General features: G+C 41.2%; 1 protein-coding gene across 4 annotated transcripts in view; it reads left to right on the top strand.

Annotated features, from left to right (window-relative positions):
- The window catches only part of PLPP4 (phospholipid phosphatase 4), a 104365-nt gene extending 81658 nt beyond the window's left edge, over positions 1–22707 (top strand). For 2 of the 4 annotated variants that reach the window (XM_050959056.1, XM_050959059.1), the window contains 2 exons: positions 9750–9920; positions 20539–22707. In XM_050959056.1, the coding sequence (XP_050815013.1) occupies positions 9750–9920; positions 20539–20732 (365 nt within the window). In that variant the 3' untranslated portion in view covers positions 20733–22707. Of the gene's footprint in view, positions 1–9749; positions 9921–10605; positions 10755–20538 lie in introns of those variants that run through there. The other 2 variants (XM_050959057.1, XM_050959058.1) reach the window with 2 other exon arrangements.
- Positions 22708–22947: the final 240 nt, after the last annotated feature.

Raw genomic sequence — 22947 nt, 5'->3', positions numbered from 1 at the left:
TATAGCAACCGTTAACAGTAAGAACTAAATCCTCCTTCCTAATTCCAATACTTCTTCACCTCTGGAATATTTTATGACTAATTCCGCCCATTTAGAGAGAGCTCTTTTATGAATACTATTCAAATGCAAAGTGAAGCTGTTTGAATGTTGTAAGTCAGCATGATTCAGTGGTCAAAGCACTGGCCTGGGTCTCAGGAGACTAGTTCTGGCTCTGCTGCTATTTCTGCTTTTGGCAGTGTGCGTGATCTTGGACAAGTCACTTCTCTTCTCTGTGCAGCTCTGGTGCTCCCACCCTCTGTTTAGATTGTAAACTCTGTGGGACAGTACCTTAGTGAGTGTTTGTACAAAGTCTAGCATAATTAGGGACCTAATGCTGCATTAGAAATAATAATAGCACTCTACACATTTTAAACAGTCTGTTTTCTTAATCCAACATGTGCCAAGTTCCACACTGTTTTGCAACTTGGAGACCAACCCAGTAAGGTGCTGTTTGCAGGACTGGCGCTAGGGTTTCTCGCACCCTAGGCGCGTGGCCATTTCGCCGCCCCCCGCGCTGATCCCATGGCTCCGGTGGAGCTGCCGCAGGCATCCCTGCGGCACGTCAACTGGAGCCGCCTGCCGCCCCCCCCCCAGCAAAATGTCGCCCCCCGAATAATCCTGGGGCCCTACGCAATTGCCTAGGCTGCCTAAATGATAGCGCCGGCCCTGGCTGTTTGCCTCCTTTGAGGTGTTGACTGGGGTTTGAGAGTGCAGCACCGTGCAGGATAAGGTGCTTGATTTGTATCAACAATACCAGAATGAACAAAGGGCAGAGAATTGTCACGTTCCTGTGATGTGCATTTGGATCATTCCTTTTCTTCCTCTCATTCCTTCCATAATTTTAAAGCCAGTTAAATATTTATATTGAGACTTTACAACAACATCAACCTTAGCTTTAGTTACACTGTTTCAAGCTGAATCAAACTGACTTCTTCATTTTTGTTTGTGCTGTCTGTTTCCCAGAAGGGCTTGCTGGGATTTTATGTCACTCCTTGTCTTCATTATGTAAATGGTTCAGGATATGAATTACTCAGGTGCAATGGGTCAAAGTGTCTCATAATGAAGCAAAAATATAAATATAGGTCAGTGGCAATGGTTCTATTGATTGTTTGTAATCTATCTTCTGGTGCAGAATCATAAGAACTATTTAATGTGACACCAGACAGTTTTATTTCTGTGTTTAGTACTAAAGTGTACATGACATGTCTGTGTTTGTGTGTGTGTCTGCTCTGTACGGTACAAATAAGCTATTGACTTTTCCTGGAGCCGGAACAAAAAATACGTACTGAAATATATGTGGTTGGTTGACTGGTTCTTGAATGTGAATCACACATACTCCCGCACTGATTTCCCTTTTTACAGAGTGAATTGCCCATATTAATGTTGTTGACTGACCACGTCTTCAAAATATAGTTAGCAAGCAAAGTAGCAGCCTACACAGAGTGCACATCGATCCAATGATGTCAGAGTCTACCCTTACTTCTCTATGTGATGCTCCTCCATCTGAGAGCTGTTAGCTACTGAGTCCATGTTCTCCTCTGCTGCTGCCAGTACACACTGAAGCCATGGGGAAAGCAGCTGGGTTCTTGATGTACACATTCCAGGCTTCAGAAAGTTAATCTCACAACACTGTAATGTAAAGCTTGGCTGGAGACTATTGGTTTCATGGCCACAAGCTAAAGCATCATTACTTCACTTTTTCATCTTTAGTGGGGCATAAGTCCCCCCAGGAGAGTTTGTGAGTCAATCTTTATTTCTGCCTTGAGTTCAGAGTTACAAGCTAACAGCCTAAGGCAAAATTTGTCTCTCCACCTATACTGCAAATATAGATCCAGTGGTGTATTGAGCATTCTTTTATGATCGGAACTTCCATTGACCTCAATGGAAATTTTACATGCTCTGAACAAATACAGAGCATGGGAAAGGAACCAGTAATGCCATGAGCATTTTGATTTTTTTTTTTTTTGTACCAGGCTCTTTGATTAGACTTGATCCAGGCCTCATCAAGATAAATCTAGCACTGGATTCCGCCTCCCTTTTAAAGGGATGATCTTTTATGTTGTTAAATTCTGCCACCAATCTTCAGAAAACTATAGCACATCAATACAGTTCTGGACATTGCACTATGGATTAGATTGAATAGAACAGAGTACTAGGCAGACGTGGAAGCTCCTTAATAAAAGTAGAGTTGGCTTTGCCTACATTCCTTGGAGTCAGTTACAGTTTGCTGTGACTTGGCCTCTTAGCCTACACTTTTAATTGCCTTCTTGCTTTCAGAATTAAAGGCATGTAATTTAGAACACTGTCAGACACCCATATATTGTTTATATGGAGTACATTTAGCTACAACTCTATCTTCTTTTCATTTATTTATGTATCACCATGAAGGGAATTCTACAGAAGAATCCAAGCCCACAAAGTGGAAATTCACAATGGAAAAGATTTTACATGTAGGAAGGTCTTTAATGATATCCCTAAAGACTTCACAGTGTGTCCAGAGATTGTCTCAAATCTAAATTTTTCAGCCAAAACAAAACAAAACAAAACAAAACAAAACAAAACAAAAAAAATCTGGATGAAAAATTCTGCCCCTCCCCAAAGGCCGCCGAGGTGCACTGGCTGCTTCTGGGAGCAGTGTGGGGTCAGGGTAGGCAGGGAGCCTGCCTTAGCATTGCTGCACCCACTGCCAACTGGGAGCCGCCAAAGGTAAGTGCTGCCCAGTGAGAGGCCACACCCCAACTCCAGCCCTGAGCACCCTCCCAGAGCCCCACCCCATACTCCCTCCTGTATCCCAAACCTCACCTTGAGTCCCCTCCCAGAGCCAGAACCCCAAACCCGCTCCTGCACCCCAATCTCCAACCCTGACCCCTCTCTCAGAGCCCTGTACCCCCTCCTGCACCCGAACACTCTGCCCATGCCCTGGATCCCTCTTCCAGAACCAGCAATCTGTACCTCCTCCTGCACCCCAACCCCCTGCCCCAGGCTCAGCCCAGAGCCCCCTCACACACTGCAAACCCCTTGGCCCAAGCCCAGAGCCAGCACCCCCTCCCGAACCGCAACCCCCTACCCCAGCCCAGAGACAGTGAGTGAGGATGGGGGAAAGCGAGCGATGGAGAAGGGGGGATGGAGTGAGCGAGGCAGGGCTTTGAGAAAAGGGCAGGGCCTTGGGGAAGGGAAGATCCTGGGTTGCCGTTGGATTCACAAAGTGATCTTGGGTGTAAAAAGGTTGGAGACCACTGATCTAGACCATCCCTGACAGGTGTTTGTCCAACCTGCCCTTAAAAATCCCCAGTGATGGAGATTCCACAGCCTCCCTAGGCAATTTATTTCAATGCTTAACCACCCTGACAGTTAGGAAGTTTTTCCTAATGCCCAACTGGAATCGTCCTTGCTGCAATTTAAGCCCATTGCTTCTTGTCCTATCCTTAGAGGTTAAGGAGAACAATTTTCTCCCTCCTCCTTGTACTTGAAAACTGTTATCACGTCCCCACTCAGTCTTCTCTTCTCCAGACTAAATAAACCCAATTTTTCAATCTTCCCTCATAGGTCATGTTTTCTAGACTTTTAATCATTTTTGTTGCTTTGTCTGCACTTTCTCCCATTTGTCCATATCTTTCCTGAAATATGGCACCCAGAACTGGACACAATACTCTACCTGATGCCTAATCAGCACAGAGTAGAGAGGAAAAATTACTTCTCATGTCTTGCTTACAAACTCCTGCTAATACATCCCAGAATGATGTCTTCTTTTTTGCAGCAGCGTTACACTGTTGACTCATATTTAGTTGATGATCCACTATGACCCCCAGATCCCTTTCCACAGTACTGCTTCTTAGACAGTCATTTCCTATTTTGTATGAGTGCAAATGATTGCTCCTTCCTAAGTGGAGTACAGTACAGACCCGCTTACGCGTGGATGTTGGGAGTCAAGCCGTCACGACTGCGTGTTTACAGACTGCGGGTTAAGAGGGCCATGCTGAAAAAAGTGGCTATGATTCACTTTGAAAAAAATGCAGTTATTTTCTGGTCTTTCTGGCTTGCATTTTTTTTCTTTCTTATGAAGTCTGTCATTCACCACAGATGAATGATTTTAATATTTTCTGCATTTTGCTCCTCCATAAATCTTACCACAGTTTCTACAGCACTAATGGCTTCTGTGGGCAAAATGTTGACCTTTTCAATGACATCCTCATCGTCGTTATCATTGTCATTTACGCCTGCATTATTAGAATTCTTGCCATCACTTTCGCGGTCCGACGTAGCCTCGCATCCCGTTAATATTTCTTCCTCAGATAGAAATTTTGAAGTTGGGCAATCTTCATCCATCTCCAGCCAATCGGTAATAATTTCCGACAATGTATCCAAACTAAAATTTTTTATCATTAGAAAGAGAAGTTTACTTTTATCTTCTTTTGTCTGTGTGTGTGTTTGTAGGACGTCTTCTTCTGAAAATCCTTCAAAGTCTGGCTCTGAATCAGTGCCACTGCTGGAGTTTTCTGAGTCTGAGCTGTCTTTAACAGAAAAAGCATCACCGAGAGCCTTCATCCAGAAGTTTTCAATGGACTTTTTAAACTAAATAAATAATTTCCTTCATGTTTAACTGTTTCAGGAATTTCGGAAATGCCTGAAGATGGGCATGACACGATTGCCGAAATCAGCTCCCGAAGATAATTGTTTTTAAAATTCTGAATAATGCCCTGGTTTAAAGGTTGAATTTTTGACGTGTTGAATGGTAGGTATAGCACTCAAATGTTTCCATCGCTTGATACCAGTGATTCGGCTGGAGGATGGGCTGGACAATTGTCAAATAGTAAAAGTGCTTTGGCTTCGAGTTTCTTTGACCACAGATGCTTACGAACAGCTGGAACAAAGCTGTTGTGGAACCAGTCATCGAAAATGTCTCATCATCCAAGCATTTTTGCTGTTAGTGTGTATTACTGGCACTTTGGCTCTATTGAGGTGATTAAAGCAGCGAGGGTTATGAAAGCAGCCAACAAAAAGAGGGGAAAACTTATGGCTGCCCATTTTATTACTACAAAAAAGAAGAGTCACACAATCTTTTATCTTTTTAAATACAGTTGTTTTCTGTGTCTCATAATTAAAGGCTAAATTCTTATCAGGTAGCAGTTTTGCAAATAAAGCTGTTTCATCAGAATTATAAAGTTGTTCTTCATGGTTGTCTTCATTTTGTAAAACAGATTTTAACTCAGCGGGAAATACATTCACGGCTGATTCATCGGCTGATTGGCTGTCTCCAGAAATCGATACCTGCGCTATGCCATAACACTTTTCAAAATGACTTATAAACCCCTCGCTGGCTTGGAATGATTCATCCCCCATTAAATTTCCAAATTTTGTCACTTGGGCTTGAAGAATTGGCCCACTTAGCGGCATTCCTTTCAGTCTTTCCTGAGCAAACCACGTGCGCATGACTTTGTCTATTGTGGATTTTGCTGAATAGCGGATACATTTTCGCTTAGACCCCGTGGCAGAATCAATATTTTGTACAAAGTCATTCAGTTTAGATTCATTTTTTAGCCATCCTTGGAGAGTAGATTCGGCAATCCTAATATCTTTTGAAACTTTGGCCTGGGTTTCTCCACTACTTACTCGATCTATTGCAGCTAGCTTTTCTTCTACAGTGTAGGAACGCTGATGCTTGCCCTCTGCCATTATATTAGGCCTATGGTTAAAATTTCCTAATGTAGTATATATATTACTATATAACTACTATATATTATATATCTCTCTAGCGTGACAATAACTAAGCACGTGAGATACATCTTTACCAATATCGGTAAAGACACACAACACATTTCTGCTCTGCACTTCCTGTCGATTTCTATGTCAGTGAGTTAGTGGGCAAATCTGTAGCGTTACATAGCAAGTTCCTGTACCAAGTGTTAAAGAGTCTCTCGTGTTAAATAGGTAGCACTGGGAGACATGGCGCTACCGCGCTTTAAGCAGATTCACGTGTAAACAGGTCTGTACTGTATTTGGTATTTGTCCTTATTGAATTTCATGCTATTTACCTCAGACCATTTCTGCAGTTTGTCCAGACCATTTCTGCAGTTTGAATTTTAATCCTATCCTCCACAGTGCTAGCAACTCCTTCCAGGTTGGTATCATCCACAGATGTTATAAGTGTACTCTCTATGCCATTATCTAAATCATTGATGAAGATATTGAACAGAACCAGACCCAGACCTGATGCCTGTGAGACCCACTTGATATGCCCTTCCAGCTTGACTATGAATCACTGATAACTACTCTCTGGGAATGGTTTTCCAATGAGTTATGCACCCACCTTATAGTAGCTCTATCTAGGTTGTATTTTCCTAGTTTGTCTATGAGCAGGTCATGTGAGACAGTATCAAAAGCCTTACTAAAGTCAAGATATACCACATCTATCGCTTCTATCATTCATTTCGACATTTTCAAAGTGAAACATTTAGATTTCCCAGCCTAGATTCAGAAGGGGTGCTGTTCACAGCATTGAGGAGAAGGAGGGTCCCCCTCTTTTTATATTAAATAGACTAGTGCACTCACTTGGGATATAGGAGAAGTGGGTTCAGATCTCTCCTCTAGGGTAGTGACTATTCTAGGATGGGTCTTAATCTCTCCTATTGAAGCTGTTCCACTTTGTATAAATAATTAAATATTCACTGGAGCAGGGACTGAAAGCCAGGTGAGTGTGTGGACCACCAAGCTGCAGAATCATTCTCACTCTCTGGCCCATTTTCATATAAAGTGTGGAGATTTGAATCTGGGTTTTCTATATCTCAAGTGAGTGAGGAAATAGGGGGCAGGAGGGTGCACCACCATCATGGTTTTGGGAATGATGCCTAAGTCCCCTTGTGAATCTAGCCCTAATAAAAGCAAGTTTCCTTTGCTTTTATTAACAAAAATGCCCAAAATTGAAACAAAGTATTTCATTTTGAAGGAAGCATTTCATTCAACTCAAAATGATTTTTTCTAACTTTTTGACTTGCTGAAAATTCTGAAAATTGTTGGTTTTTTAATAAATTTTCAAAAAAATTGGAACTGCCAGCAAACTTAAAAATCAGTTCTTGACATAGCTATAATATGAATTGCAACAGCCTGAATGTTTATAATATACATGGCCTCCCATGACTGAGCTGTTCAAATGAGCATCAAATGTCTCTGATGCTCAGTACGTTTAATCCAGCAATACGTCATTTCAGTCCAATTAGAATCACTGTCAGTGTTTCAAAATTACATTTTCTCTTCACAAAAGAGAAACTTTGGGGAAATTTCATATTAGGAAGGTTTTGAACCCCAGCTGATGAGTTGTTTCCTTTTGTTTTACTTTGTAATGTATTTTAAACTAGAGGCAAGTCTACACTACAGCATTACACCGGTGCAGCTGCAGCACATCTGGTCCAGACACTATGCCAATGGGAGAGCTCTCTCCTGTCGGCATATTTACTCCACCTCTGCGAGAGGTGGAAGCTTTGTCAGCTAGAGAGCATTTCCCGCTGATGGAACGCTAGTGTGGAAAGTGCAGAACTTGCATTGCTCAGGTGGTGGGGAGGAGGCTTTTTCACTCCCCTGAGAGACATAAATAATTTGACTTAGGCTGTAGTGTAGATCTGCCCAAAGACTCTCCAAATTTTGATACCCCTCTGTCACTAAGTTACCTGAGAATCCCCGAGATGATACAGCCTATGCAAATGATAAATATCAAGGCAGTTCTGTACTTACCATCTCCTTTTTGAAATTAATAATGATCTTATCTAAAAAAAGCTTTGGTTAGGTCCTTTGTCTTTAGGGGCTAATTAAGTTAATTGAAACGCAATGCGGTGCATTTTTTGTTTTATTTTGCTGGGTACTGCTGTGCTATGATTAATATTTGTCTCACTGACTTTGCAAAAATGTATGGCCCTCAAGCATCTTGATAGAACCCAATGTTTCTTGCACTATGAATGTGAAAATTACGTGCCTGAAAATAAAAAGGTTTAGATTAAAGAAATTAAGGAAGAAACTCCCATTTTTTTAATTGCATTATGTATGGAAAGTAAGACTGTTCCTGCATCTCCTTATAATGTGCAAATATTGAGGCAGGCACCCAGAAATCTGTTTTTCTGAGTATCAGGTGAATTGTATACTCTCATTGCATTAATAAAATATAGGGATTGACATTAACATATGAACATGTTTAAATTGCCGGGTTTTTCCCTTCAATGTTGGTCGTGATCCTAAGAGATGCTAAACAACACCTCACTGGAGTTTTCACTGTGGGAAAATACGTTGCTCCCCAGAATAAAATGTAAATTATGTTTGCTGCTTTTTTCTGCCTTGGAATTGTCTTTCAAACCACAGCAGTTCTGAATATGAGTAGGGGTGACCTGATGACCTACATTACAAAGAGTGATTGCTGCTGCACAAGGGTACTTTTCCACTATTCAGAGGCTAGGTTTAGAAGATCAGTACAAAATTCAGATGTTTATCCAAACTCTCTGAACTGCTAGGGGCTGCAAATCTCACAAGTGGAGGCTCACTGATGAAATTTATTACATTTTGTGCTTCCAAATGGATTGAAGGAAATATCATTGTCAACATATTTCAGCTTTCCCTTTTGCAGGCATGGAAAGAACCAGGAGGTGCAAAGGCACATAGGAATTGGAGGGTGAGGGGAGAAGGAGAGACATGGGGAAAAAAAGTAAACCTACTTTTTATTATTATTTCAAAAAAGGAATGTGGTTACATTTGCGTGGTGGTGAACATCTGGATCAGATTCTGTTTCATACCCTGCTAGTCCATACCTATTATTACACATCTCACTTAGCTCATCAAGTAAAGAAGATAAAAAGCATGCACCAAGTTAAGACTTGCTTTGAACATGGGAGGAAACCACCACAACACCTCCTCCAGAGCAGGGAGTTCTCAAACTGCAGAAAATCTGGGGGGGCACGTGATCCACATACCACCCCCCCCCACGCTTTGCCTCTGTCAGGACTGCCAGATGCTTTTGAACAGCCCGCAAACTCTTTTTATTTACTTATTATTATTTTTGTATTATTTTCTCTGGAGTCTGGACTTTGACTGTTTCTTGACCAAGAAATTTGGACCTTGACAGAAAATAATTGATTGCTCCTGGTTTACACAGTGGATATGGGCCTGAGCCTAAAGAGCACTGGGTGTCTCCCACCAGGTACTGCACACCCGTGGCTCCTCCATATGGTCATTAGAGTTTATCTGGGTTCAGGACGCTTGGCCTGTGCTTTTTGTATCCTTTTCTGTTATAAAGTCATAGGCCTGGTCCAGACTTGGTGTGGGGGAGGAGGATCGACAACTTCAGCTACCAGAATAGTGTAGCTGAAGTCGACGTATCTTAGATCAACTTAGATTGACTTACTTCATGTTCTCATGGCGCGGGATCGACGGCCGCCGCTCTCCTGTCAACTCTACTTCTGTCTCTCACCCTGCTGGAGTTCCGGAGTCGACGGGGAGCGCATTCAGGGATCAATGTATTGCATCTAGGTGAGACGCGATACATCGATCCCCGCTGATCTGGTGGGTAGTGTAGACATACCCATAGAGTTTAAGGCCAGAAGTGACCACTCACTCATCTAGTCTGACTCCTGTATATCACAGGCTTCTCACTTCTCTGTTAAACCTCACAGGATCACACTCTTACTCTAGTTGTTAATTACATGATTCTGTAATTTTGTGTTTTTCTTCGGCAGTTGCATTTTCAGGCCTTGGCTTTACGACCTTCTACTTAGCTGGAAAGTTGCACTGCTTCACTGAAAATGGCCGAGGGAAAAGCTGGCGGCTTTGTGCAGCAATTCTGCCTCTGTATTGTGCCATGATGATTGCCCTGTCACGCATGTGTGATTACAAGCATCATTGGCAAGGTGAGTTATGGTGATGCCTTTCCTTTTTATTGTCCTTGTATTTCTGCGGTGAGAGCTACAGAGATGGAGTGGTTATAGCTTGTTTGACTGGCAGCTGGTTCTAAGCGTCATTTTAGTTCCGACAGTGTGTGTGAATATGACAGGGGCCCAGTATATCTGTGTGGTTTCATATATGATTGAATGGATATAAACATGTTTTGGCCCATTCCTGTAGAACAGAAAACTGCAGAACCTTTTTGTAAATGTTACTAGGTGGATTGTGGCCTCTTAAGATATATAGTATAGAATACAGATGGTGACAACTTTTGCCCAAGCTCAAAGCTTTGCTGCAAAGCTTCATGTCTTCTAGCCCATTAAAATTTTTTAGTAAAACAGATGTTTGGGTAAAAGGCTACGGTGATAATGGCTTTAGAGGAATGAGAACCTCTTTCCAAATTAATCACCTAATTTAGTAAGGAAATATCATATTCACATCATGTCCAATAAAAAATAAAATTGATTTCCTGTAGATTCTGGCAGATATTTTTGATTCCAGTATTTTACTTGAGAATGGTCTAATTCTCAGATGTTAGCTGGGTGGATTTAATATGTACAATGTACGTTGTACCAGTGTATGTTCACTAAGTTGCAACTGCTAATTAAAATATTCATAATTTATTGTATCATGACATGTTCTTTATTGCAGGAACATGCAATGCTTTCCAGATTCTGCAATCAGATCTCAGAGTCAGAAGATCTTACCACTGTCATATTAATTTACATAACATAAGCCAGTCACCATCCAACGTTAAAGAGTCTTAAACAGATTTTGCTATACAGAAACCTGAGCCTGCTTAGTACCATGGCAAACACGCCATTCAAATTTTCTTAACCTTTTATTAAAGATAAATAAAAGTAGGAAAAACTGTTAAAGCATTTGAAATGTAGAGTATTAAGTAAGGCTTTCATTTTAACAACACCCCTTCACTTTCCCGTTAGCTAAAGAGAGTTATTAGAAGGGGGAAAAAAACCTTGTTTGACAATCTTTTAGATAGTATTAAATAGGGTGACTATAAAGCAACTGTGAAAAAACGGGACAGGGGGAGGGGGGTAATAGGTGCCTATATAAGAAAAAGTCCCCCAAAACAGGACTGTCCCTTTAAAAACGGGACATCTGGTCACCCTAGTATTAAAGATAGCAATAACTGTCCTTTGGGTTAAAGAGAAGTTAGCTAAGATAAGCTGGAGCTGGTGTTGCTGCTGTTGTTAAAGTCCTATTTAGCTTAATCTTAGAGGTATTTAGGATTTAGTGCAAGCAGGTAGGGATACCAGTGCCATCTGAATCCCTCTCTCTGGCCCAATCTAGTCACCACATCCCTCAGGATTAGGACAAAGAAGGCTCAGGGTCCCAGGAAACAATGGGGATGGCAGCCATGATGGTGCAGCTCGCTCCAGTAGCTTCGTCTGTGCTTTCTAATTTTTTCCCCAAAAGTCTTTCTTTAAGGCTCCCCCTTTTTCTGTTTTGACTAATTCTGGGGTTTATTTATCAGGTTTTCTGCACCTGTTCCCATTAACATTTACTATTATAGGTTATCATGACATTTTATGAACTTTCACATGTTTTACAGTTGAGCTCACAACTAGAATACATTTGTAAGACCAATTATCATAATATAATCCCTCTTTTTTTTATGACCAAATTCTGCCTAGGATCAGACGTTTGTTCATAAAATCACAGTTGCTAAGAAAAATCTTATTTTATCTAAAGCATATAGGAAGGAAAAAGGTACTTGATTATAGTGTAGGGTTTGCAAATTTCATATTCCAAAACTGGGATTTACAAATGTTATTTCATTAAATGTTACCAAAATTGCAGTTAAATTTTCCAGATGTTAACTACACTAAGAACTTAGAACTCGCTTAATTTGTAGCTAAAACTCCTGCTGTTACATGTTTGTAAGATGTTGAAGAACAAATCAGTTCTTATCACTTCTTTGTCTGTATGCCTAGGATGGGTAAAGGTAGGGGTGTGTGTGTGTGTGTGTGTGTGTGTGTGTGTGTGTGTGTGAAATCCCCTCTTTTGCCACTTACACAGTTAAAGCTGTACATTTACAGAGACCATGAACATTTTATGCGCTAGTCGTTAAGCTTGGACACTTGGAAAAAAATCGTTAGCCCTGATGGTGTTCTTACCCAAGTTTGTTGTCTCCTTTTAACAGAAGCAACAAATTGATGTTCTTTTGGAACTATATTTGCATTTCTGAGCCCTTTGCAACCCCCAAAGAGAGCAAAATCAAAACTACAAAACATTTTGGAAACAAAACAATCAGAGAAATCACCAAAAAGTTTGGTGTTGCAAAAGCCCTTCATTCTGGTGACTTGATATTCAATTCACAGTCAGTGCAGTAGCAGCCCTGAGTTAAGCTAGGTTTTGTTAACAGAGAGGGATTACCCAAGAAGTTATTTCAGAAAAAAAAAATCTGCACTTTAGCGACTTAACTGTCAACAATTTAAAATACTTTAATTTTGCCTTTTTTGCTTTTTCTTAAAAATACCTTTTTGTTAAACCTGCAAAATTATTACCAATCATTGATACTACAGACCTCAAAGTAATAATTAAAAAAAAGAAACAAAGTGTTTGTTAAAGAAATTTTAAAAATTGAAAACTTTAATAACATTTGTTTACCTCTTTTTAAACAAAAACATTGATGGTTTGCTTTACATGCTTATCTCAAACAACCTCAACACATTTAAGAATTATAAAACAAAATGGGGAAAAGTGGGTTGTTCCTATTCAAAACAAAATTTTTCATTGTACTTTTTCTGATTAGAAAATTTTAACTATCTAGTCAAAATCAACATTTTCTGATAGAAAATTTTGATGTAGGTGAAACCACATTTTCTGACAGAAAAAAAAATTTGGTCAAACAACATTGACCAGCTCTACAAATAAGCAAGAAAGTACAGTAAGATGGCAACAACTTCAAGTGTAGACAATCATTTTATAGCAATTTGTAAGACATATTAAAGATGGTGGAACATTCCAAATCAATGAAAAAAGTATAGAAATTAAATTTTTTTAAAAATCAGATAACCACTTGAAAGTGCAGACTAATTATTTCTGCAAATTCATGGGCATAGAGATAGATGTGCTCTGGAATGTAGTATTAAAACTGTGTGGGTCTGTCTGTGAGAAAAGATTCAGTAGTTATTCTCTAGCTTGGTCTATGCATATTTGCAGTGTGTTTTATCCTGCCAAGAGCAAGAATTATTTATGGACTAAAATGTGTGCTGTGAGGCAGATAATTATGGTATGTTTCATATGTTGTGGAAATAGATTAAACCCAAGGGGTTACCATCATGTCCATTACGACTGCATATGTGTGTCTTTGGCCTGGTCTACACTACGCGTTTAAACCGATTTTAGTAGCGTTAAACTGATTTAACCCTGCACCCGTCCACACAACGAGGCTCTTTATATCGATATAAAGGGCTCTTTAAACCGGTTTCTGTACTCCTCCCCGATGAGAGGAGTAGCGCTGAAATCAGTATTACCATATCGGATTAGGGTTAGTGTGGCCGCAAATCGATGGTATTGGCCTCCGGGTGGTATCCCACAGTGCACCACTGTGACCGCTCTGGAAAGCAATCTGAACTCGGATGCACTGGCCAGGTAGACAGGAAAAGGCCCGCGAACTTTTGAATTTTATTTCCTGTTTGCCCAGCGTGGAGCTCTGATCAGCAGGGGTGGCGATGCAGTCCCAAATCCAAAAAGAGCTCCAGCATGGACCGTACGGGAGATACTGGATCTGATTGCTGTATGGGGAGACAAATCTGTTCTATCAGAGCTCCGTTACCGAAGATGAAATGCCAAAGCATTTGAAAAAAATCTCCAGGCTACGATACAGAGTCCACAGCAGAGAGCTATGTGACAAGCGTAACAGAAAGCCAAAGAATCAAATGGACGCTCATGGAGGAAGGGAGAGGGGACTGAGGACTCCAGCTATCCCATAGTCCCTGCAGTCTCTGAAAAGTATTTGCATTCTTGGCTGAGCTCCCAATGCCCGTAGGGTCAAACACATTGTCCGGTGTGGTTCAGGGTATAGCTCGTCAATTTATGCCCCCTTCCCCCCCCCGTGAAAGAAAAGGGAAAAAAATCATTTCTTGACTTTTTTCAGTGTCACCATATGTCTACTGCATGCTGCTGGTAGACACGGTGCCGTGGCCCTGAACAGCAGCATCCTCTTCTCTCCCTTCCCCGGTGGCAGACGGTACAGTGCAGAAGGACTGGTAGCCATCCTTGTCATCATCCTGTGCGTGCTCCTGGCTGGCCTCAGGTGAGGTCAGCCGGGGGCGCCTGGGTAAAAATAGGAATGACTCCCAGTTATCCCCGGCAGATGGTACAGAACGGCTGGTAACCGTCCTCATCATAGCAACTGGGGGCTGAGCTGCATCAGCCCCCCGCCCCCCTTCATGTCTAAAGAAAAGATTCTGTACTGCCTGAACTATCATAGCAGCAGGATGCTGGGCTTCTCTCCCCCCGTTTAATGTCCTGCCTGGACTATCATAGCAGCTGGAGGCTGCCTCCCCTTCATTTTATCTCACTAAAAAGTCAGTGTTTCTTATTCCTGCATTCTTTATTACTTCATCATACAAATGGGGGGACCCTGCATGGTAGCCCAGGAGGGTTGGAGGAGGAGGGAAGCAACAGGTGGGGTTGTTGTAGGGGCACCCCCTACAATGGCATGCAGCTCATCATTTCTGCGGGATCTGACATGGAGCGGCTGTGCTCTCTGGTACACTGGTTCTCTAGTACACTTGCCCCATATTCTAGGGAGGACTGACTCTATTTTTAGATACAACATAAAGGAGGGAATGCCCCGGGGGGTCATTCCCATTTTTGTCTTTGCGCCCCCAGCTGACCTCAGCAAAGGTCAGCCAAGAGCACCTATGACAGCAGCAGATGGTACAGAATGACTGATAACCGTCATCTCATTGCCAATTTACAATGGCATAGCAGACGGTACAGAATGACTGGTAACTGTCTCTGCTACCTTGCAATGGCAAATTAATGCTGCTGTGTAGCACTGCAGTACCGTCTCTGTCAGTGGCATCCAGTACACATACGGTGACAGTGACAAAAGGCAAAATGGGCTCCATGGTTGCCATGCTATGGCGTCTGCCAGGGCAATCCAGGGAAAAAGGGTGCAAAATGATTGTCTGCCGTTGCTTTCACGGAGGAAGGAATGAGTGACGACATTTACCCAGAATCACCCGCGACACTGTTTTTGCACCATCATGCATTGGGATCTCAACCCAGAATTCCAATGGGTGGGGGAGACTGCGGGAACTATGACATAGCTACGGGATAGCTACCTACAGTGCAACACTCCAGAAATCGATGCTAGCCTCGGTACGTAGACGCACACCACCGAATTATTGTGCTTTGTGTGGCTGCGTGCACTCGACTTTATACAATCTGTTTTACAAAATCGGTTTATGTAAAATCAGAATAATCCTGTAGTGTAGACGTTGTCGTAGTATTTTTCCCCAATCTGAACCTTAGAGTTCAAAAGTTGGGGTACCAGCATGAATTCCTCTAAGCTCAGTTACCTGCTTAGATCTGATAAGCTGCCACCAATCAGGAATTCCAGTGCCTGATACACTCTGGTCCCCCCAAAACCTTCCCTGGGGACCCCCAAGACCCAGACTCCCTGGATCTTAACACAAGGAAAGTAAACACTTTCCCTCACCCGTGCCTCTCCTAGGATTTCCCTCCCTGGGTTACCCTGGAAGATTACCGTGATTCAAACTCCTTGAATCTTAAAACAGGGAGGAATGTCCCTTCCCCCCCATCCCCTTTCTCCCTCACCCAGAGGCAATACAGATTCAAGCTCCGTGAATCTAAAACAAAGGGATTCCACCCTTCTCCCTCCCTGTTAAGTACAGACTCAATTCCCTTGAGCCTCAACAAGGGGAAAAAATCAGACAGGTCTTAAAAGCAAAACTTTTAATAAAAGAAAAAAAGAATAAAGAAAATCACTGTAAATTCAAGATGGAATAGTACAGGGTCTGTCAGCTTCTAGAAACTGGAGAAAAAGCCTCCTCCAGCAGAAATACAATTTAAAATACTTCCAGCCACATACACATTAGACCTCTACCAGCCAGACACACATTTGCAAATAAAGAAAACCAATTAAAAAGACTAAACCGCCTTTCTACTTGCACTTACTACTTGAATAGAAAATTAGAGCCTGTTGTACGTCCAGTCACTCTCAGATCCCAGAGAGAACAAAGCAAAACTCAAAAAACACAAACAAAGGCTTCCCTCCACCGAGATTTGAAAGTATCTTGTCTCCTGATTGGTCCCCTGGTCAGGTGTTTGGTTCCCTGTTTGTTAACCCTTTACAGGTAAAAGAGACATTAACCCTTAACTATCTGTTTATGACAGACGTACCCTTTGAAGCTTAAGTAGATGATGCTGAAAACTCTGCTGGCTGCTAACAAACCAGGGATTATTCAGGCAGCCATGTTATCCTGCAAGTGACCATAGCACTTACCTGAGAAAACTGCACTCTCGAGGGAGAGACTAAGTCACTCTGTAAAATTTAGCATTGTAGCTCAGCCCCTATCTTGTGTGCTTAGTGGAGGTGGCCAATTGTGTTAAATTACTTATGGTGGCTTTGTGAAACAGCCTTAACTGCCCAGTGGGGAATGAGCAAAGACCATCAATATACTGTACAGGACTCAGTGAACTGTAAGTGAAAGAGGAAATAGCGTAACCTTATGTTAAACAGCCATACAATGGGATCTTAGAATTAATATTATGAGCATTCTCTGAGTCTCCTTCAGTTCTGATATAAAATATAATGTTCATAATCTTTGTGTTGGCATCGGTGAACTATAACAGATTAGCATATTCCATACTGAATCCCAAATACATTGACTATTTTAAGACCCTAACTTCACACATGGCTTTCTCTAATCTGAAAAGATTTCAATGAATTTATTAACTAGATAAATGAAAATATATAGAATCAGGGATAAACAAGAAGTCTGGAACAAAGTTCCCTTTCTGTTGTTGGCAAATAAATTAAAAATAGCATTTTGCAAGGCTGTCTTTCCTAGGATCTCAAATTAAACACACGTATCAGAGGGGTAGCCGTGTTAGTCTGGATCTGTAAAAGCAGCAAAGAATCCTGTGGCACCTTATAGACTAACAGACGTTTTGGAGCATGAGCTTTGGTGGGTGAATACCCACTTCTTCAGATGCATGCATCTGAAGAAGTGGGTATTCACCCACGAAAGCTCATGCTCCAAAACGTCTGTTAGTCTATAAGGTGCCACAGGATTCTTTGCTGCAAATTAAACACAGGCGTCTTCTTGGGGAAAACCAGAGTGAAAATGCTTATTCTAATTTTGCGGACTACATGGGGCAAGATCAGCAACCCACAGATCTAACACACTGCAGTCATGTGGTTAGTTTGTATTATGGTAGTTTCCACAGGCCTTGGTCAGGATCAGGGTCCCACTGTGGTGGATGTTGTACAGACATACAATAAAAGCAGTCCCTACCCCAAAGAGTGTATGAATGGCTAGATTGTAAAACACTTGGTCATACTGGTGAGCATTTACTCACACAAGAATTTACTCACACAAGCAATGTCAACTTGGGCTCACCAGTGTAAAGGTTTATACAATCTAGCTCTAATTAAGGAGATGTAACAGGTGGGAGTAGTGAAAAGTATAGAGTAGTAGGAACACACAATTGTGCATCCTCGCTACATATAGCAATTTGCTCATGTGAGTAGTAACAGTGAAGTCTATCAGAATACTCATGAGTAAGGTGCTACTTACTACATGTAAGACTGGCAGAATTGAGGCCTGAGTTGTCAATCATGCCATATCAATAATCTAAAGAAAAGTTATTAATCTTCATAATTCAAAAGCCTCCAGGAAGGGTGAGCTCTTTTTTAAAGGACACAGAAAGGACAACACACAAGGTTTCCCAGGTGCTCTTGTTTGAAGAATCTGAGAGAAAGTAAAAATAATCATGCCTGATCTGTAAAGTCTAATGCTGTCAGGAGAAGTTTGAGTCAAAAGGAGTTCATTATGCCGAAGCTAACTGTGTTGATCACAGTGGAAAGAACATTACATAGTTAACAGTGTGCTTGCAGCTCTGGATACTCTGGGAGTCCTAGTATCCTCTCTAAATGAGAAAGGTGCTGTTCTCTCATCTTCATCAATATAATGAGAGTTGCCATTATATTGACACTTTCTAGCAGGAGTTCCAATGTGATGCTATCGATTAGGACAGAGGGACTGGAGATCACTGTGATAGCAGTTTATAAAATCATGATTGGAATGGAGAAAGTGCATATGGAACTGTTGTTTGCCACTTCACATAACAGAAAAACCAGGGGTCACCCAATGAAATTAATTGGCTGAAGGCATAACACAAACATAAGGAAGTACTTCACACAATGAACAGTCAACATTTGGAACTGTTTGCCAGGGGATGTTGTGAAGGCTAAAAGTATAACTGGTTTCCAAAAAGAATTGGATAAGTTCACGGAGGGTAGGTCCATCAATGGTCAGGGTTGCAAACCAATGCTCTGGATTTCCCTAAATCTCCAACTGCCAGAAGCTGGGACTGAATGACTGGGATAGATCACTTGAAATTGCCCTGTTCTGTTCATTCCCTCTGAAGCCTCTGGCACTAGATCGACCATTGGTCTGACCTAGGATGGCCATTCTGATATTCTTACTAAGGCCCCAATCCAATGTCACTTACACTCACTGGGACTTTGACTTTAATGTGATTTATATGAGGCACCAACTGACAAAAGTAGCCTTTCAGATAGCTGCAGAGTAAATTATTTTATTCTAAACAATATTTGTTAAATTTAACCAACTTTGAAAGCCTGTGTAAAAGGACATATTGGAGTCAGTGGAGAGTGACTTCTGCCATGTGACAGGGGTATTGTTAATTTTTTTGTACCCATGACCCCTGGCATGGGACTGAAGCCAGGAAATAAAGATCAAAGGTGGGATTTTCAGGTGACTTTCAATGGAATATATGCTAAATCACTGCACCGCTGTCAGCCTTCTAGTATAGCTGTTCTAAGCCGGCAGGACAAACTCTCCCACCAACATAGCGATGTCTACACTGGTGCTTAAGTTGAGTGACATAACTTATGTCCACTTAAGCCACATTGTGGCCATAGCTCTAATCTACACCAGACTGACAGAACTAGAGCTTGATTTCTAAATTAGTCTTTAATTAAAGTTAGGAATATAAAAGCTATTTATTTTAGTGATTTACTCTTCTTTGTAATTAGATACGATAATGTCACTATTTTTTATTACACCGTCATTTCCGTTAAGAAAGTGAAAAAGAAATCAGAAAGGAAATTGGATACTTTTGACCCTTTTTCGATCAGTGCTAAAGCTCCTGAACAAAATTAAATTCCTCATGCCATTTAATAGTCAGTGTCTTTCACTATTGTTTACGTTTTAATCTACAGGGCCTTTCTGAGCCAATGTGTATTTTCAGGGATTTTTTTTTCCAGCTTAATTCAGGGCTGCTACTGCACTGAATGTGAATTGAATAACAAGCCACCTGATCAGACAGAGAATAACAGTCCTACAAAAACACTTAAGCAAGCAAATCCCTTTGTGTTGCAAAGAAGTTTGTTACCTTGTTTGTTGTAATGATGGCACCTATGGAGAGGCTACAGGCAGAAACTGTAATGACCATGCTCCTTTTAAACCAATGCATGCTGTGAGTGAGCCATATCCCAGTATCTGCAGGTGTCTGCAGGACTGCAGAGTGTTTTTGTCACCAAGCATCACTGCAGGCTTGGAGCGGGAGGTGATGTCAGAAAGAAACAGGAAGAAAAGACTAAAAAGCCAAACTGTTTAATTAGGGTTTGTCTTTCCAGAGACTTGTGTTAGTTTTCAGATTAACTGATTTTTTTTAAAAAAAATATAAAAATGCAACTGTAGTCACTATAAATCCTATTTTGTGGCTAGAGTATCCATGTAGCTTAGCAGCTTTGAGACTATCTACTCTGGATTTAGAAGACAATGGTTAAAAGATATTAAAGGTGCAAAATATTGTTAGGGCCCAATAGTGCAAGGTGCTGAGTGGCTTTTGGTTGCAGGGGCTCTGTGCAAGCCCCAAATACATTGGTTAGTACGTAGTTATAGTGGCAGGCTGGATGTCAAAGAGGGTCTCTTAAAGCCAGATGGATTTCGCAGCTCAAAACTCTTGTAGGGAATGCAAAGGGGCAGTGCAGAATTCCATCCATCTCACACCACCCACGGCCTTCATGATGTTCCCTGCAAAAGGGAATATTTTGTAAAGACTTCCTCACAGGCACTCCACCCACCTGCCCCTGGACAAGGGTGCCATCTCCTGAGCAGCAACTCATCGGGTTTATTGTGGGTCTCCCTTGTAAGCGCTCTGCATGAGGATAAATCCAGGAGCAGATTAAAGGATGCAGGGTGCTTCCACCCAGGGAAACATTCTGCACCTCTTGGATGCAGACTTTAATTCCCCCCCATCCATCCCCATCAATATTGGCTGCTATTTCAACACTAACATGCTTGATTTTTTGTTGCTTTTCCTACCTAGATGCTTTTGTCGGCGGAATCATTGGCCTAATTTTCGCTTATATTTGCTACAGACAGCACTACCCACCTTTGGGTAACATGGCTTGCCATAAACCTTATGTCAGCCTCCTCGTTCAGACCTCAACGAAGAAGGAAGAGAGACCCACAGCAGATAATGCTACAGGCCTAGAGGGAATAACTGAAGGACCAGTATGACTAATAAATGTGCACAATGAACTTTTAGCCCTTCTCACATTCCTCCAAACTGGTCTCTTAACATGATGTTTCCTACAGTACATTTGGGCAGTGATTTTTTTTTTAACAATATTCTTTTTCATACAGTAACATCCTCTTGCTTTTAAGGTTCAGTTTTCAGTACATACTGTTTTGTCCAGCTGTCTGTTTTCAGTCCGTTGCCAGAGCAGAAAAAAAAAATCCAGAGAGGAAACAAGCGTCAATAGAGAGAACATGCCAAATCCAAGTTAGTTAACTGAATAGGTTTGAAAGAGAGGTATTTGAAGATACAGTCAATCTGAAAACAGTGGATGTTGTGTGATGCTGAGCGCCTCCTAGGAAGTAGATTGTCCTCAACTGTCGGTGACCTCAGTGGGTGTTGAGTGCAGTCCTCACTTTCAGGAGGTTTTCAGCAACTGCCATAATCAGCCCTTGGACTGTTTCTTTATATAATTTGATGTGTAAGGGGCAACCTCCTTATGTTTATGTTGTGGTCTTCTAACATAATAAATCTTCCACATGATGTGAATGCTTTGTGTTAGTTGTCAAGTTTTGGCAGGGTTATTCTGAGCTGGTAATTAAACAGTTGCTGAAATGTATGAAGAGCAAGAGTCTGAGAAGAGCCAAGTCTACTCACATCAAGGGTTTTGGAGGATGAAGCTGACAGCAGAGTGAGCCAAATCTTTGTCAGCTTGCAATAACATATGTTCATAGGCTGGATTAGAAACTGGGTATTAAAATATTAGCATTTTTTTCTGAGAGCTCAGGCAGTAATTATTTTCAAAATTGAATGAAACCGCAGCAACTCCCACGACATACAACAAGCTGCAATCTTAAAAACAAACAAACAAGCAAAAATCTTAAAACTGCGCAGTTGAAGAAACACCATGTTTTCTGTGAATCTCAATGTGCCACAGCTGTCCTGGTAGAACTGTCTCTAATGAGACACTCCAGCATTGGTTGTGATCTTAAGGAATGTAAAGACTTTGGTTCATGAGCACTGGTTTCACATGTATGAATGCTTCCGTCAGTTTCCAGCACTGTACTATGCCTGGCTGAATTCTGAGAAAAATATTCCATTTGCTCATTTCCCCATTTTCAATTCATCATATTCCTAAGCCTAGCATTTGTAAGGGTATCTTGCCGCCTGATCCAGAGCCCATTAAGTCAATGGGAATCATTTCACAGTAATCCAGTAGGCTTTTGATGAGGTGCAGAGGAGGTAGCCATGTGTATGACCAATCTATGTTAGTTTATTTTTTTTTAGGTTCATCTTTCCATTCATTATTCATACACTATGACATATTAAAAATATATCACACTCCAGTGAAATGATGTACCGTTGAATGGCAAAGTGTCAGCTTCCAGCATTTCCTTTAATAGATGGATTAGAAAAGAGCAGGTAAAATGTTCTAAAAATCACATCCTGACAGTTGAACATTTCTGGGCTAGAACAACTCGTTAAGGTGATCACAACCGCTTTGATCAACAATATCCATTATGGTGCTTTAGACTGGAGGAGACCAGTGCCATAGCTACCTTATAACTAATGTGTTCCTGTTGGAATATGTATTGGCCTTGTAGGCGGTTTGTGATTCAAAAAAGCTGTGTGTCTTAGTGTAAAGGCTTGTCATTTATTTTTGTCAAAGGTACACTTTGTAGATTTTTTGAGAAGAGCTTTTCCCTCATTGGCAACACTTGAATTTTTATAGAAGAAAAAGAAGTTATGAACCCTTTTTCTAAATAAAAAAAATATGCATGCAAAAGAATACTGCCAAACTCATTTAATGAAAACATATACAAAATTGTGAAATATACATTAATAGGAAATTACCTTATGGAAAAGCCATAGAAAATGTAATAAGGATGAGACCAACAGGGGTTCTATAGAAATTAGGCCTGGTCTATACTGGTGCTATAGGCCCTAGTGTAGGTACAGTTATACCAGCGTAACTGTTTTTATATGCCACTATAGCTTATGCCAGTTCCTTAAACTGACATAAATGAAACCAATATAAGCATAGCTGTGCCGGTTTAACTGCATCCTTACTAGGAGGGTTTTCCCAGTATAGCTTTATCTACAAAACCCAGTTATGGTAGACCAGTCATTACTCTAGAAACCTAGGCAAATGTAATAATTATCTCCTTGCTATAGAGTTTTTACACCATTCTATAGAATTCTGTATCAGGGATATAA

This window comes from Gopherus flavomarginatus, chromosome 6, assembly GCF_025201925.1.
Source record: "Gopherus flavomarginatus isolate rGopFla2 chromosome 6, rGopFla2.mat.asm, whole genome shotgun sequence".
NCBI lineage: Eukaryota > Metazoa > Chordata > Testudines > Testudinidae > Gopherus > Gopherus flavomarginatus.
The sequence above is the reverse complement of the archived record's forward strand: the minus strand, read 5'-3'. Positions and strand labels throughout refer to the sequence as shown.